This window comes from Phascolarctos cinereus, unplaced genomic scaffold (genome assembly GCF_003287225.1).
Source record: "Phascolarctos cinereus isolate Bilbo 61053 unplaced genomic scaffold, phaCin_HiC Scaffold_5;HRSCAF=322, whole genome shotgun sequence".
Taxonomy (NCBI): Eukaryota; Metazoa; Chordata; class Mammalia; order Diprotodontia; family Phascolarctidae; genus Phascolarctos; species Phascolarctos cinereus.
Window position 1 is genome coordinate 323,984,037 of NW_027555958.1, and position 18,101 is coordinate 324,002,137.

Sequence of the window (18,101 nt, forward strand, 5' to 3'; positions counted from 1 at the left end):
TATGGGAAGGAGATAGGGAAATAAAACACTGGAAATAGTGGATAATATAAAAAACAAAATATATCAATAAAATTTTATTAAAGAAAAAAAAAGATTTTCTAGTCCCTCACATTGACCCAATGCATTTGGTTAGGTACAAACTAATACTAAACCAAAAACAGATCATACAAAAGCATGCACACCCACACCCACTCCCTACGTATCAATTATTTGGAACACTTCTATTCTTCCTAACTCTGAAAAAACAGCTTATTTATACACATAAGCCAACATGTCAGGGAAACCAGAAAGCCCATAAATGCATAGGCCCACTCATAAAAGACATTCCACCAGCTTTAACACAAACAGGTCATTCTGGTACTTCCATTCCTATACAAACACATACAATCCCATGAAACAGGCTCCCCTTATAATAATAGCTAATACATACAGCACTTCCTATGTCCCAGGCATTGTACTACGCATATTTGATCCTCACAACAGCCCTAGAGGTAGGTGCTATTATAACCCCCATTTTACAGATGAGTTAACTGAAGCAGAATTAAGTGACTTGCCCAGGGTCACACAGCTATTTGACTGTCAAGATGCTGAACTGAAACTCAAGTCTTCCTGATTCCAGGCCCTGCATGCCCAGAGCTCCATCCACTGCATCACCAAGATGCCCCAACGCCAATGGTTTCCCCATCATTCCCATATAGTCCCTATTAGAGAGTATATTACATGCACCCTTCCTGTCTAGGCTATACACACCTACCCCCATACGCATAAATTAGTGGGAGCACTTCCATTCTTCCCAACTCTAAAAACCAGCTTGTTCACACACACACACACACACACACACACACCCTCCATACATACAAAATGGCCACTCTGGAATCCATATACTGGTCGGCCATCATCCTTCCACACAGAGGTTAATAGCCACTGATCACACTAGAAGACTAGTCTGTCAAGACTGAACCCTTCCCCCTCCAACCACTACCTAACATTTATTCTAAGTTACTCTTAGGACCCACAGGGTCCAGCCTGCTAGGGATGCCCCCATCACACCATGCACAAAAATGCTCTGGCCCCCCTCACTTGGGCTTCCTCTGTCCCGGTGGGTGTCAGCAGTGGCTTTCCTTGGGACTGCCTCCCATCTGTATGCGTTCCCTAGTTAACTGCACTGTGTCTCCACAGTTAGACTATCAGTTCCCTGAGAGCACAGGCAGCGGTTTTGCCTTTGTATCCAATTCTTAGATCCGTGTCTGGCACCTTCATAAGCGATTAATAAATGCTTGTTGACTCACTGGTCCAGCACCGCCTCTATTTGCTCTTTCCTCTTCTGGGCGCCCCCCCCAATTCCTGGACTATTCCCCGGGAGGAGGGGGTGCAAGGTCGCTCTCAGGAGGCCGTGATAGAGCAAAGCCAGGCCGGTGACAGGTAAGACTGCAGGTCCTGCCCCCCCACCCCAGACAATTCTATCCATCTTCCCATCTGAAAAACCAGCGGAGGCAGGGGGGCTGGGGGCGCTTCGGCTGCAAGGACTCTCAACAGGAGGGAGAAAAGGTACACGTACACACACACACACACACACACACACACACACACACACGTTCAGGCACGCCCCGCCCCTCTCCCCTCGCTAGGCACTCGCATCCCTCCCCACAACTCCGCGGTGGTGCCTCTCCCAGGGCTCACCCGCTTTGCACCCACCACGCCGGCACCCCCTTGTCAGGGGCCGCTTGCAGGTTGCTCTTCTCCACCTCTCCCTCGGACACACCTGCCCAGCCTGGGGCCGGGTCAGCCCGAGGAACCACTACCTCCCCGACTCCAGCTTCCACTTCAAGTGTCCCCAACCAGCTTCCTAAATCTCCACTGCCTCCTCCTACCTCCAGCCCCAGCCTCCCCGTTGCGCGTGCGTCACCCCCTGCACACTCAGCCCCATCTCCGACCTCCCGCCCTGTGGGACTATTCCATCCCCGCCTCCACAGGGGGAAACGCTGGTCTTTAACTATTCTGTTCCCGCCCGCCGCAGGTGTGTGGGTAAGAGAGATTTGTCCTCAGCACCGGGCCATTCCATTCCCTCCCGGTGGAGGGGTGTGAGCAAAAGAGATTTATCCACAGCAACGGACTGTTCCATTCGCGCCAACTAGAGGGGTGTAAAAAAAAGACTGGTCCTTGGCATAGGACTATTCCATTCTCCACTGGACTATTCCATTCCCGCAAGCTGGAGGGGTGTGAGGAAAAAAAGACTTGTCCTTGGAGCACGAGACTATTCCATTCCTGCCGGCTGCAGAGGTTTGGGGAAAAGGGATTTGCCCTCAGCTCCGGACAATACCATGCCTGCCAACCGCAAGGGTGTACAGTAGACCAAATCGGACCTCACCACGAGACTCCACGAAATGGGAGGCACAATGTAGCAGGAACTACGTCCTTGACCCGGAAGTAGAGAGAAACAACTAACCCTGCCGCCTGAGCGGAAGTCTTCTACTCCACAGCTAGCTTTCGGTCGGTTGTCAGTGCCTTACTGTCTTTCCTTACTGGCTTGCGAGCGGTTGTGGGGGACGCTGAGCAGCTACCTGCCGTAAGACTTGGCCCTTGCTGCCGCAGGAACCTCGGGTGAGTGAGCCCTGGGGGGGCCGGGCAGGACCAGGCTCAGAGCTTGGGCGTGCGTTTAAACGGAAGCCGACCTTGCAGTGCGCGGGAAAGTGCCGGGTGCCCCGGCCGAGGCGGGCCCGTCCTGCGCGTGGGAGCGAGGAGCCGGCTCCGGAACTTTTCTCTGGGCGCTGGGAGCGTGGTTCCCGGGGACAGCGTGCGGACAGGGGGCGCTGCATGTGGAGGCTCTGGGCCGGCCGTGAGCGGGGGCCACTCCTGGGGAGGAAATCAGGGTTAAATGGCTTTTAAAACACTGGAAGACCGTGAGGGGTAATGGAAATGGCGCTGGATCCCATAGAACAGGGATTTTAGAGCTGGAAAGGACTATGGAGGCCAAATCCCTCGCTTTACAATTGAGGAAACTGAGGCACGGAGAGGTTAAGTGATTTGCCCAGCTAGTAAATATTTGAGTTGAGATTTTAACTTAGCTGTAAATCGACACACAACTTTCAGGTGACTCATTAATTATAAATTATATATTTAATTATGATATATTTATCTGTATTTATAACTAGTAAGTATATAAGTTATAAATTATTGGAGTGTATATAACCGACATTAAAAGTAAATAGTAAAAAATAAATATGAAATAAATGTGAAATACAATACAAAATAAAACAAAAATACCGTATATATTAAAAAACATTACCTATGATGTATAATATGTAAAATACACTTAAGAATAAATATATAGTACTAAACGTAGTGCTTATATATGTGTACAAAGGAGTATTGGCCCTAAATAAGCCTTGGGTAAGTGCAATATGGCCCGTGTTAGTATGTTTGTTTGCAGCTTCTTCCAGATAATGGATAAAGCTGAGGGCAAAGCCAGATCTAACAGTTTCCTATGCTTGGTTTAACAAATGTTTATGCAAGGTCTGGTATGTGGCAGGCCCTGTGCTGGGAACTCTTAGGGTCACTGATACTAATACTATGATATTCTCTCACTAGTTGTACTATTCTCTGGCTGCCCTGCTGAGAACTGACCATGGCTTCCCACAAGACTTTCAGAATCAAGAGGTTCCTTGCAAAGAAGCAGAAGCAAAATCGTCCTATTCCTCAGTGGATTAGAATGAAAACTGGCAATAAGATCAGGTACAACTCTAAGAGGAGACACTGGAGAAGAACCAAGCTGGGCTTATAAAGAACTGCTACCGTGGTGGCTTAGATTATTCTTTCCTAGTCCAAAACGCCTTGCCATGCCACCACCCTGATTTTGGAAATTCCAAAGGTTGCAGACATAAAGAAACTTCTTATTCAGAGATTGCCATTTTGTTTATTTATTTCTTTATTGATTCAGTGATTAAATATGCTATTGATAATAACTGCTATTTATATAAGCTTTAAACGTTATAAAGTGCTTTGTCGGGAACTAATCCAGTTGTGAGAAAGGTCCAGAGACTTAAAGGTGAGGAGAGGTGCTCATTGGCATAGAAGGCAGAAACACATTATCAGTCCAGAACTGCACAAGAGAAGCCATGAAAGGGTGTCCTGGAAAATAAAGTAGTCAGTGGTACAAGTGAAGAAACATTCATGCGCCGCTGGGGCGCTCCATTGCTATTCATCTCATGCCGTAGAAACGAGGCCCGTAGCTCGTTGGCAGGAATTACTGGGACAGTAGTCATATGTGATAGGCTTGGATGGAGCAGCAGTCTGCATCTTCAGAGTATCCAGTTATCTCATTTGATCTTTACATTGAACTTGTGAGCTAAGTGCTACAAGGATTGTTCCAGTTTTACAGTTGAAAAAACTGAGGCTTGTAGATGTTAAATGATTTTGACCATACTTCTGCAGCTAGTAAATGTAGAAGATCCCAGGTCTTTCCTGACTCTACATTGAATACTCTTTCTACTATATGATGTTGCCTTTGAATGGGAGAACAAGCAATCCTTACACCTCAGAAATTTACAACCTAATGGAGGAATATGACACACTTAGGCACCATAGTAAAGTGTAAAGAGTGCTCACATTAGATTACTGGATGTGATTTATTATACCTTAGTTCAAATTTTGGCTTTGCCACATACAAGTATTAAGTGCCTGCTATATGCAGGGTACTCTGTTAGGTGTAGGGAATACAAATACAATGAATATGGTGGGGAAGCTAGGTGGGACATTTGGATAAAGTGCTGGGCCTGGAGTCAAGAAGACCTGAGTTCAAATCCAGCTCCATAAGCTTCCTAGCTGTGTGACCCTGGGCAAGTCCCGTAACCACTATTTGCCTTAATCCACTGAAGGAAATGGCAAACCACTGCAGTATCTTTAACAAGAAAACCCCAAATAGGGTCACAAAGAGTTGGAGATGACTGAACAACATTTCGATGTAGTTGCTTTCCTTTAAAATCATATTTTATGCACTTAGAAAGTGTCCATATGGACCATTTAGTAGGTTTCACCAGACCGCCAGAGAGGTCCATGACAGGAAGTTAAGAACCTCTACTCTGAACCCCTCTGATGAAAAGAAACTACTGAAATATTAATTTTAAACATGGATGTATTTTTTTTTGTAAGGAAAAAGGTAAATCCTTAATTCCTTCCTCTCTGTACTGCCTTTCAATTCAATAAACACTTATTAAGCATTTACTGAATCTGCCCCAGGCACTGGAGAATGCAAATTGGGAAAAGAAAGTTCCTGCCTTGGAGGAGTACCATCTGTTGGATGAAGACTACACACAAAAAGGGTATTGGGGGTGGGGGAGATTTTCTGCAAAACCCAGATCCCAGCTCCTGTTCAGAAGGATAGGCAGTGTTCTACCCTTTAGTCCTTCAGCTGAAATGGAGAGGAAGCTTAGGGAGTTGAGGTGTTAAGTATCTAAAACTGAATCAGTCCATCTTTCTCAAGTCTCATGGCATTTACTCTCCATAACCACTTGTTTGGTCACTTAGTTAAGTGCCATTTTGCATTACTGTTACCTTTTTCATGTATATTTGTTTTGTTTCTAAGTAGTAAGCTACTTGAGTGTTAGGCACTCAAATAGTAAATTGATAGTCCATAAAATATAAATTGGGGGAGGGGGCAGGTAGGTGGTGAAGTGGATAGAGCACAGGCCTTGGAGTCAGGAGGACCTGAGTTCAAATCCAGCCTCAGACCAAACACTTGACACTAGCTGTGTGACCCTGGGCAAGTCATTTAACCCCAATTGTCTTTAAAAAAAAAACCCATAAATTCACCTTGTTTGAAGTGCTACTTAGGGATGGGAAAAGCAAATTGTTGTGGTCTGAGAGGTTGAGAGGTTGTGACTCCTCAAAGACTGAATTACAGGATGGGTCGTCTGGAATGAATTCACTGACTCAAGCATTCTTTAAATCAGGGTGGCAAAGTTTATTGTTACACTTTTCAGCAGGCAAGGATTCTTAAAGGATCCTACAACCTTAGAGAGATAACAGTTAAAGTTTATATAGGATAAAATACAATAAAACATGTGCCAAATATGCTAACTAGGGGATTCAGGGTGGGATTAGGGAGTGGTCAGTCCTTAAAGGAACATGCACTTGTACTTACTGAGCAGGCATTTTACCCAGAGTTCATCAGAAAAAGCCCACAAGGGGGTGCTACGTGGAGGTGTGGTTTTAGGCCTGCTACAGTCACTAAGTCAACTAGAGTTCAGGGTAACTGAGAGTTATCCAATGTGCCACTGATCAATGTCTTGTTTGACAAGATAGTTATAGGGAGTATACATATGTCTTAAGTCTAGAACACAGTTAATAAGGAACCCAGGATGTAGATAATGTGGTAGGGCGGTACTATAGATAGTCCAGTGGGGATGAATGTCTTTATGACCCAGTGCAAAGCCAGTTTAAACTAATAATTCCTTCTGGTGCTGTTTGGAACTGCACCAGGGAGAGAGATAAGGGTCTTGCTGGGGCCCAGTCATATGTAATTGCTAAGCACAGAGTCCTTGGGCTGGGGAGAAACTGTCAGAGACAGTGTTTCTGAGGCTAGAGAGAAATTGGGGTCCAAATACAAGCACCCTGTCACAAATATTGAAGGTAGATGGACATGATATTTACTTTTTATTTTTATTTTTATTTTTTTTTAAGGATAGGCAATGGGGTTAAGTGACTTGCCCAGGGTCACACAGCTAGTAAGTGTTATGTGTCTGAGACTGGATTTGAACTCAGGTCCTCCTGAATCCAAGTCCAGTGCTCTATCCACTGCACCACCTAGCTGCCCCCTTTTTTTATTTTTATTTTGGACATGATATTTACCCCCAAAACTAAATCATCCACAAATTTCACCAAAAGTGAGGCACTGCATTTTAATGAACAAAAAACTGAAAACAAAAAGAAACATTTAAGGATGAAAAAAACAGGAGGAGGTCTAGCAATCTAGAAAGAAAAAGAATAGGTTTCTTTTGGGTAGTGAGGGTAAAAATGTTCCCCCACCTTCTCAGCCTAAGAGTGAGGATCTGGGATCAATCCAAGATGCGTAATCTTGTATGTCATGATCTAGCAATTTCTCAGCATATATAACCAAAAGTCAAAAACATCCGAATACACCAAAAATATTCAGAAGAGTACTTTCTGTGTTAACAAGGAACTAGAAACAAAGGAGCCAACAGTTGGAGAATGACTGAAGAAAGTGACATATATGAATGTAATGGAAATATCAAGTCAGAAATGACAAGTAGGAGAATTCAGAGAAATGAGCAAGGATGAACTGATGCATAATTAGATAAGCATAACTAGAACAATATGCATAATGAATACAATCAAGTAAATTAAAAACTCTAAAAATAAGCCATTAGTTGTGATAGCCAATCATAGTCTCAGAGAAAAGAAAATTTACCTAGAAGAATGGGCATAATTTGGCATGCCTTCTCAGAAACAATCACTGTAGCTTGTTTATTTTTTAACAATAAAGTCTAGTAAATTAATGAAAATTGAATATGAATCCCTATAATAGAATTCATCACCATGGCATTATTATAAAATGCCTACGGTTAGACATGGGGCTAATGCTATACTATACAGACAGTTAGCAATATATGGTACCCTGCCTCGTACTGTACCATAAGATCTTACAGATTCAGATGAATATCCAAGACAAAAACAATAAATGTGTTAAATCCACCAATTAACAGTAAAGCTTTTACCATTGGCTCTGTTATTTGCACCAGTAGAAGGAACTGAGTGTGGATAATCCCTAAATCATTTGTATTTACCCTTAAATACTGCTTATGCACTTTGTTTTAATTTGGCTGTATCCCAACCAGGAATTCACTTCAAACATAATAATGAGAACTCTGCAGCAGCCTGACATAAAGGAATGTGGAAATGCTATCCAATTTTCCCATTTTGTCTCCATTTCATCTTGCATTCTGCATCCTACTATGAGGAGAAAATATGGGTGCTTAGATTAATGGAAAGCCACAGACTTAATAATTACCCTCAAGCTTTCCCTGAAGAATTGGAAGTGGTTAAGGTTTTTATGGGTTTTTTTTTCTTATTTCAAAGGACTTCCTAACCAAAACATACCTCAGATTCAAAGTAATTAGTCATAATTGATGCAGTTAAAATTTTGAAATCAGGTTCATTGGATGGTTCTATTCAGTTCAGTAATCACTTATTAAGGGCCTACTGTGTGCTAGGCATGGAAGATACTAAAACAAAAATCCCCTCAAGGACTTTATAGTCTACTGAGAGGAAACAACATACACCAAGAACAAAAAAAAAATTAGGGGAGGGTGTTAGAATTAACAATGGAATGAGAATCAATAAAGGCCTTTTGAAGGAGGTGGCACTCAAGCTGAGCACTGGAGGGAGCTAGTGCTTCCAAGATGTAGAGGGTAAAAGGATAGACATTCCAGGGATAATGAATAGCCCTTAACAAGGTACAGAGATAGAGATGGAAATATGTATGGGGAACATCCACTAGGCCAGGTTGATTGGAATGTAGAGGTAGCAATGTAAAATCCTGGAAAGTTAGATTGGAGCCAGATTCTGAAAGACTAAATGTCAAACAGAGAGGTTTATATTTTATCCTAGAAATAATAGGGTATGTTATTGTTGCTTCTTAAAAAGAGCAATAAAATGATTGGACCTGTGTTTTAGGAATATCAATTTGGCGGTTCTAGGGATTTCTGATTTTATATAGGGAGTTATAGAGAGTAAACAATAGAGGACTGAAGAAGAAATGAAATTATCAGAAACTTGCCCAATTGTATGCCAACAAAATAGAGAGGAAATAAATGAAAATTTACAAAAATATGAAATAGATTAAAAATAAAAGAGGAATAGGCTAAATAACCCAATATCAGAAAAAGACGTTAAGGAAACCAAAAATAAACTTCCAAAGTAAAAAAATTCTAGAAACAGGTAGATTGAGAAGTGATAGATCAAATATTCAAAGAACAATTCTAATACTACACAAACTGTTTGCAATAAGAAAGGAGGGTACCCTTTAAATCTCAATGCAAATATGATTTTGATACCTAAAATAAGGGTGTGACAAAGCAGAGAAAGAAAACTGCAGACCATTATCCCTAATGATCCATTGATAAAAAAAAAATTGGGGGGGGCGTGAGGCAATTGGGGTTAGTGACTTGTCCAGAGTCACACAGCTAGTGAGTGTTACGTGTCTGAGGCCAGATTTGAACTCAGGTCCTTCTGACTCCAGGGCCAGTGCTCTATGTACTGCACCACCTAGCTGCCCCCCAAAAATTTTTTAAGTAAAATATTAGCAAGCAGGCTAAACTAATATATTAGAAAAGTTATATACTATGACTGGTTTAGATTTATATTAGTAATATAGGGTAGGTTCAACATAAGGAAGCTTATAAATATAATAAACCATGTCAATATAAATAATAAAATCCACATGATCATATCAATAGTTGCTGAAAAGGCCTTTGACAAAATTCAATACTATTAAAAACATTAGAAATCATAGAAATAAATAGACCTTTCCTTAATATAGTTTAAAAAAAGTTTTCTAAATCCATGAGAAAACTCACACATACATATAAAAAGTTAGAAGTCTTTCTATTAAGCTCAGTAGTAAATCAAGGGTACCCATTGCCACCAGTATTATTTAACATAATGCTAAAAATGCTAGCTCTAGCTATATGAAGAAGAAATTGATGGAATAAGAATAAGCAAAGGGAAAATTAAATTCTCTCTTTGCAGATAATATGACAGCATAACTAGAGAACTAAGAAATTAATTGAAATAATTTAAGCAAAGTTTCAAGATATAAATCCACAAAAAAAAAAGAAAAAATTAGCATACCTGCATATCTCCAAGAGAACCTAACAGAAAGAACTAGAAAGAGAAATTCCTTTAAAAATAACTACAGCAGTGACCCTGGGCAAGTCACTTAACCCCATTGCCTAGCCCAAAAGAAAACAAATAACTACAGCAGCTATAAAATATTTGGGAGAGTATCTTCCAAGATTTAGCCAAGGACTATGTGAATCTAACTTCACAACACTCTGCAGAAATCAAGACAGAACTAAATAATTGGAGAAGTATTAATTGCTCAAGGTTGGTCAAGTATAGAACAAAAATAACAGTATTATCTAAATTAATGTACTTATTCAGGGCTATATCCATCAAAACAAATTTTATAGAGTTAGGAAAATAAAATTTACACAAAGGAAGAAAAGGTCAAGAATATAAAGGTTAATGATGAAAAAAAGTGGAAAGAAAGTGGAGGGTGGGGGATGGTATGTTAATACTAGATCTCAAGTTGTGCAAAGCAATAATCATTAAAACAATTTGGTACTGGTGAAAAAAGTTCTATCATTAAAACAAATTAGAAACAAAGTAGCACAGTGTTTGATAAATCCAAGGACCATAGTTGTTGAGGGAAGGACTCACTATTTAACAAACATTGCTGGAAAAACTTGGGAGCAGCCTGGCAGAAATTAGGTTTACACCAACACCACATACTATACACCAAGATAAGCTCCACATTAATGCATACCCTCGATGTTAAAGGTTATATAAATTAGAGGCTCAAGGAGGGAATTACTTTCAGACTTATGAATAAGGGAGAAGTTCAAATTCATGGCTAAAAAGTGGTAGAGATCACATAAAATAAAATGGACAATTTTGCTTATATAAGATTTAGAAGGTTTTGCATAAACAGATCTAATGTAAAAATTACAAGAAAAAGAGGTAACTGGGGGAAAAATCTTTGCAGCAGATTTCTTTGATAAAAGTCTCATATTCAAGATACATAATGAACTGATTCAAATTTATAAGACTAAAAACTATTGTCCAATAGATAGAGGGTCAAAAGATAAAAACAGGTAGCTTTCAAAGGAAGAAATCCAAGCTATCAACAATATATAAAAGAGATCTAAATCACTAATAATTAGATAAATGTACATTAAAACAACTCTGAAGTTCTACCTCACACCTATCAATTGGTGGTAAAGAGAACAAGCCAGGAAAAAAAAATGTTGGAAAAGCTATGGAAAAACAAGTACAGAGGTGCACCACTGTTGGGGGAGCTGTGAATTGATCCAGCTGTTAAACAATTTGGAACTATCCCTAGAAAATTACTAAACTGTGTATAACCTCGACCCAGCTGCATCACTACTAGGCTTATACCCCCCAATTTTTTTTTTCAAGAAGAAAAGGTTCCATACAGGCAAAAATAATATAGTTTACAAAAATGGGATTTAATGGATTTAAATGGGAAAAGATTTCAAGAAAATGTGTATTTCAATTCTGCATTTTAATTAAATCTTGTATGATTACCTTTAATCATAGAATGTCAATCCATAAAATATTGGATATATATTCTGTTAGGCAATTTTTTTTCAGTATGCATTCAAGATTATATTGTGAAGAAGATAATTCAAGCCCTTATATAAGAGTTAATTTTAGCACACTAAATACTTCCACCAGATTCTGAAATCTTTCCTCTTTTTTTTCCTTACTACTTGAAAATCAAGAAATATAATGAAGACCAAGTACTGTTAGTGTAATTTAAGTACGGTTGTTTAAGAGTGATTTTAGAAGAGTATGGGGGAAATATTTGGTTTTCCAAGAAAGTTATCTTTCCTCCTAAACATATGGCAAATCCCATATGTAAATCCTGGATTGGATATGAAAACCAGCCTTGCCTAGATCCAAAGTGGATCAGCATGTGGGCAGTGATTGGATGCTCTGCTGTGAATGAGAGGCAATGTGCCTTCGGGCCTTACCAGTGACCCTCCCTAACTCCCTTTCCTCATCCCCCTACCGCCCGGAGGCTGAGCTTAGTGTAAGCATATACGAGGGGCCACAAAGATTTTGAAGAATAGGAGTCATAAACGTGTTTTCATTTTTTCTCAGAATACCAAAGGCAATTAAACTCAATTACAAAGTGAAAAAAAAAAGGTTCCATACAGACAAAAATGATGTAGTTTACAAAAATTGTAAACTAATGGGCTGCCTAACTATTATATAACTAAACAATCTGTGGTATATGAATGTGTTGGAATATTCTTATTCTATAATAAAAATGGACAATTTCAGGGGAAATTGGTAAGAACTCTATGTACTGATGTAGAGCTAATTTGTATTTGTACAGTAAAGGTTAGAGTCGGAGGTTTAGGGTCAGGGTTAGTGAGAACAACATTACAGAGAAAAACAACTTGAAAAGACTTCAGAATTCTGATCAGTGCAATGTGAAACTGTGAGTCCAAAGAAATGAAGATGAAACACAGCACTTACCTCCTGACAGAGATGCTGAAATTCATGTTCAGAAAGTTATATTTTTGAGCATTTCAACATTAAATGCCCAATGTAGGAATTTTTTTTCTGGGTTATATAGACATGTAATGAGGGGTTTTGAATATGTTTCCCCAATAGAGAGAGGAAGGCAGTAGTAGAGACAGATTAATTTTTTTTAATTATTATTTTAAAAATAATGCACATCACTTGCTTATCTGTGTACATCATAAATAGGTCATCAGCTGATATGGACCCTCCCCACTGTGTTTGAATCACTGAGACCTTGGACCTCAGACCCTGGGATCCCTCTGAAGCTACTGGGAACCAAGGCCACCTGGCTAAAACTAACAAACAAGCTGCTTCCCAGGAGCATCTCCTAGCCCCTTCCATTCTCTGATAGGGATCCTAACACCCCTCCTTTCCAGCTTGGAGCCTGTCTAAAATTGCTAATAGTGACCCCAAGATGTCATCATAGCAGATCACAGACTGGTCCTATCCTTCCTCTATGCCCACAAGATAAACGAACTCCAGGATCCCCTGCCAAGTCTTCAGATGCTTGGAGCCCCACCCACACCACTGAGCTACACAGCCAGGGCTCCAATGAAGTCATGCAACCACATAGAGCACCCAATCACTGAAGCAGACCCCTGGCACTGTGCCTGAATCCTTGGGAACCCCTTCCTGCTCTACCTAAATGGATTGCAGGACCCCCGGTCTGCCATGTTAATGAGAGGTCCTTTGCTTTTTAGTGTTTTTAACAGAAATGTGTGTTGCATATTATCAAAGGTTTTTTCATCTACTGATATAATCATGTGATTTTTATTGTTATGGATAAATGTTTAACAATTGTCTACTAAAAATTCAGGACACACTTTTAAGTTTAATCTTCACTATTAAAATTTTCTCCATCACTTGAAGTCTAGACAATCAAAACAATATATTAAGTGCTGATTTGTAACATTTGCCGATTTCCAAGGTATAAATATGCACACTGACAATTTAATAAGCAGCTCTTCCAAGCTGATATGAGCTGGCACACTTCTGCCTATATCACAATGAGCTCAAAGAAATGAGTAAAACCACAAGATGTATAAAAACATTTATAGCAGCTAGTTAGTTTTAGTAAAGAAATGGAGGTATCTATCAAATAGAGAATGTCTAAACTAATTATGGTATACAAATGTAATGGAATGTTATTGAACCATAAAAATATGTAAGGGACAGTTTCAGAGAAACTTGGGAAGACTTGCAGAAACTGATGCAAAGTGAAATTAGAACTAGGAGCACAATTTATACAATAGCAACAATGTAAAAAAAATCTTTGGAAGACTTGAGAAATTTGAATAATGAAATGACCCACGTTGACTCACTCCAAAGGACCAGTGATGAAGCATGCTACTCTCCTCTGGTGATGGACTCAGGATACAGAATGAGATATACATCTTCAGACATGAGCCAAATGTTGGACTTATTATGCTTGCATATGCGCATTTGTTACAAAGTTTTTGTTTTTCTCTTTTTTTTCTTTTACAATTTTGAAGGGAATTTAGGAGAGAATGGGCTAGCAATAATATTGAAAAAGAAGAAAAGAGCTTTTTTTATTGCACTATAGCAAACAGAAGGAAATTGTCTAGGAAACACAGATGAGCAGGACTGCTTTGATAGTTATACTGAATTTAATCTATACTTAAAAGGAAAAGCAAGCTGTATGTAATAGATATTCATGATTTCAGATATAATCCTCATTATCTGCTCACTTTGTATATGGAAATGTTCATTTTATTTGGTGATTGCTATGTTTAAATTTTTTAAAATCCTAAAATATGAGATGATGGTTGAAAATGCAGAGGAAGAGATGAACCCCAGAGACTTTGCTGAGGGAAAATTGGCAAGGCTTGAGGTTGGAGAAGGAAACAAAGTTTAGGAATGAAAGATAACCCTAAAATTGCAAACCTTAAAGATTTTATTTATTTTTTAAAATTTTATTAATTTATCTTGATTTATCAACAATCACTTCCATATGCTTTTGAGTTTAAAATTTTTCTCCCCCTTCCTCCCCACCACCCTCCCCAAGATGGCACACAATCTCATATAGGCTATACATTTGCATTCCTATTAAACATATTTTCACATTAGTGAAGTTGTAAGTAAAAATTAAAACCAATAGGAGGAACCATCAGAAAGAGGAACAACACTCAACAGAAGAGAAAAAAAAATGATAGCGATTCAACTTCCATGGTTCTTTCTTTGGATGTGGATAGCATCTTCCATCACAAGGCCTCTGGAGATGTCTTAGATCCTTGTATTGTTGGGAAGGGTTAAGTTTATGAATATTAGTCATCACATAACGTGGCTGTTATTGTGTACAAAGTTCTCTTGGTTCTGCTCACTTCACTAAACCTTAAAGATTTTTAAAAAGGAAGGGGTGATCAGATTAAATGCTGTCTGGGGCAGGGGGAGAGGAGGGAGAGGGAAAAACTTAGAACTCAAAATCTTATAAAAGTGAATGTTGAAAACTAAAAATTAATTAATTAACAAAAATCTTTAAAGGGAGGGAGTGGGGAAGGTCAACAGTAATTCTCTAATACCATAAGCTCTAATACCATCCTGGTATTATCAGTCAAGAATCATTTAGTCAGCTAGCTTTAAAGAACTTTTAGAAAGAGGTATTATTTAAGTAGTACTACTTTAATAATCGTAAGAATCGTTGGTATCTCACACACACACACACACACACACACACACACACACACACAAGTCCAGGGGAAAGTGGGCTCCAGCTAAGACTGCACATGTGGCAACATGTGAGTTAACACAGTTCTTAGTTGCTGGAAATCCTTTTCTCTCATTCATTAGATGTTCAAGAAATTCTACTAAAGCATGGTGAATCTTACCACTCCATCAGCTCATTTGGGGATATGGTTAAGACATTCATGGTAAGATAAGAAGTACAGAATCTTCCAAACCCTTTGAAATTCATGAGGCCTTCTCCTGCCACAGTGTAATGGAGGGAGAAAGGAGACCTGGTCAAGGCTGAAGCTAAAATCTCAACCCCACCCCTTAACACCCAATTGGTTTCTCTTCATGCTTGTGCTGGGAGATACATGCTCCAATTTCTGGAAGAAATCCTTTCTCAATTCTTTTTGTAATTGATAGACAATCCCAAGGTTATAACTTAGTTTCCTCAGTCTATCTAAAATGCTTCTTGTGCAATAATTCCAATTCTAAGGTCTTTTCCCACTTGATCTGAGCCCTAGAATTGATTGGGCATCTCACTGATTTGAAATAAAGTGAGGTTGAGCTCATAAATCACCCCACCCCTACTATTCTTTTATATCCTTCAGTTTTCAAAGAGGACCAGTGACATGATGGGGTGATGTCTTGACTTTCGAGTGAATTGGATTTAAGGGAGGCAGAGTTTCACAAAGTCGTCAGCCTTACTCTCTCTTCCAGAGTCATTGAAGTAAGATAGTGATATCCTGGGTGATAGCCCAGGATGCAGTGGATGACCTTGTTGTCTTCAATGTCTGACCAAGCTATAAGAGCTCCACAGATTGTACTCATCTGCCCCTTAGTCTTCACATGCTTGGGGTAGACATGCCCCTATCTCACCAACAGGTTTGAAGCCTGTCAGTTACCCTCAACCTGGTTAAGCCCTTCTGTCAAGATGGTTTTACCAAGGTGTGGCCAGTGCACATGCTACAGCTTCTTGGAGCCAAAGGTGAGAGTTGGGTGACAGGTGGATGAGCAGCCCTGAAAAGGGCTCAGCAAGCCCTCACATCAGAGGTGCTAGTGCTCCCTGGACACCCCAAACACCCCAATTGGTAGGATTTACAGTGGGAAGGTCCCTTAAAGGTCATCTAGTTCACCCTCCTCATTTCTTATAGAGATGAGGCCCAGAAGTTTTAAATGACTTGCCCAAGGCCATACAAGGAGTAGGTAATTAGTTCAGCATGGATTTTAGCCTCCCCTCCACTACCCTAGGTTCAAAAATTATGCTTTTATCTTTCACCAAATCAAGCCAGTAATCATGTAGTCACAGAGATAATCACTGTTTTCTAGAATTTGTAAAAATGTCAATAAAAGTTAGAATATCCTACTGATTTTTAGTCTCAGTGCCTTTCAGCTCACAATGAGCTGCCAGTACCAATCAAATAATGTCACATAACCTAGTGTGGCAGATGACACAAAGCTGTGTCACAAATGGAACATAAAGAGGAAAAGCAGCCATGAGCTGGGTCTTTGGCTCATGCTCATCAGCTGTCCTTTGCTGTGTCACTGTGTCTCATAAGGACTTTTGCTAGCCTCCATCAACCATGGCTTCCCAGCACACTTCACCTGAACATTCATTCATTCCTTCAATAAACATTTATTAAATTCCTGCTATGGGCCAGGCACTGTGCTAAGCACTTTACAAATATTATTATCTTATTTGATCCTCATAATAACCCCTCAAGTTAGGTGCTGTTATTACCCCCATTTTATAGTTGAAGAAACTGGCAATTTTAAGTGACTTGTCCAGGGTCACCTAGCTAATAAGGTTAGATTTGAACTCAGGTCTTCCTGACTCCAGGGCCAGTGCTACGTGCTCCATCTTCCATACTACCCAGCTATGAGATCCTCCTCCTTACTGCATGGTCTTTCACCAAATGTTGGGGGAGTGGAACACAAGCATTTATTTTTTAGGTACTTTTTTTATACATGTATAATCATATTAAGCATATTTCTACATTAGTCATGTTGTGAAAGAAGGAAGGAATCAGAAAAAAAACTACAAGAAAGAAAATGCAAAAAGAAAAAAAAGAGAAAATAGTATGTTTTGATCTTCGTTCAGAATCCATAGTTCTTTCTCTGGATGTGGATAGCATTTTCCATCATGAGTCTTTTGGAGACGTCTTAGATCCTCACATTGTTCAGGAGATCTGAGTCTATAAAAGTTGGTCATTCCACAATGTTGCTGTTACCGTATACAATGCTCACTTCGCTCAGCATCAGTTCATGTAAGTCCTTCCAGGTTTTTCTGAAATCCACCTGTTCATCATTTCTTATAGCACAATACTATTTCATTACATTCATATACCACAACTTGTTCAGCCATTCCCCAACTGATGGGCATCCTCTCAATTTCCAATTCTTTGCCACCACAAAAAGAGCTGCTATAAATAGTTTAGTACATGTGGGTCCTTTTCCCTTTTTTTATGACCTCTTTGGGATACAGACCTAGTAGTGGTATTACTGGATCAAAGGGTATATACAGTTTTGTAGCCCTTTGGATGTAGTTCCAAATTGCTCTCCAGAACAGTTAGATCAGTTCACAACTCCACCAAAAATGCATTAGTGTTCCAATTTTCCACATTTCCACATTCCAATAATTACCATTTTCCTTTTCTGTCATATTAGCCAATTGGATAGGTGTGAGGTGGTACCTCAGAGTTGTTTTAATTTGCATTTCTCCAATCAATAGTGATTTAGAGCATTTTTTTTATATGACTATAGATAGTGGTAATTTATTCATCTGTAAGCTGCCTATTCATATCCTTTGACCATTTATCAACTGGGGAAAACACAAGCATTTATTAAGCACTTACTATGTACCAGGAACTGTGCTAAATGCTTTACAAATATTATCTCATTTGATGTTGTAAAAGAAAGGGTCATCAAGCTTCCCTTACGCTCAAATACAGCAAAGAAGTAGCCAAAGCCAAACTCAGGCCTTTTTGAAGAAGCCAACAATTCTGGCTTCACAGCCAATCAAAAAAAGACTCTTCTAAGCACATGTCTAACCAGCCAGAAAC

At 39.6% G+C, this 18,101-nt stretch overlaps 1 protein-coding gene across 1 annotated transcript; it reads left to right on the forward strand.

The window, feature by feature from the left end:
* Positions 1-2,429: 2,429 nt before the first annotated feature.
* LOC110211944 (large ribosomal subunit protein eL39) lies at positions 2,430-3,899 on the forward strand. Its single transcript, XM_020991581.2, has 2 exons — positions 2,430-2,601; positions 3,589-3,899. Exon 2 carries the CDS (start codon positions 3,626-3,628, stop codon positions 3,779-3,781), a length of 156 nt encoding a protein of 51 aa, XP_020847240.1. The 5' UTR covers positions 2,430-2,601; positions 3,589-3,625; the 3' UTR covers positions 3,782-3,899.
* Positions 3,900-18,101: the final 14,202 nt, after the last annotated feature.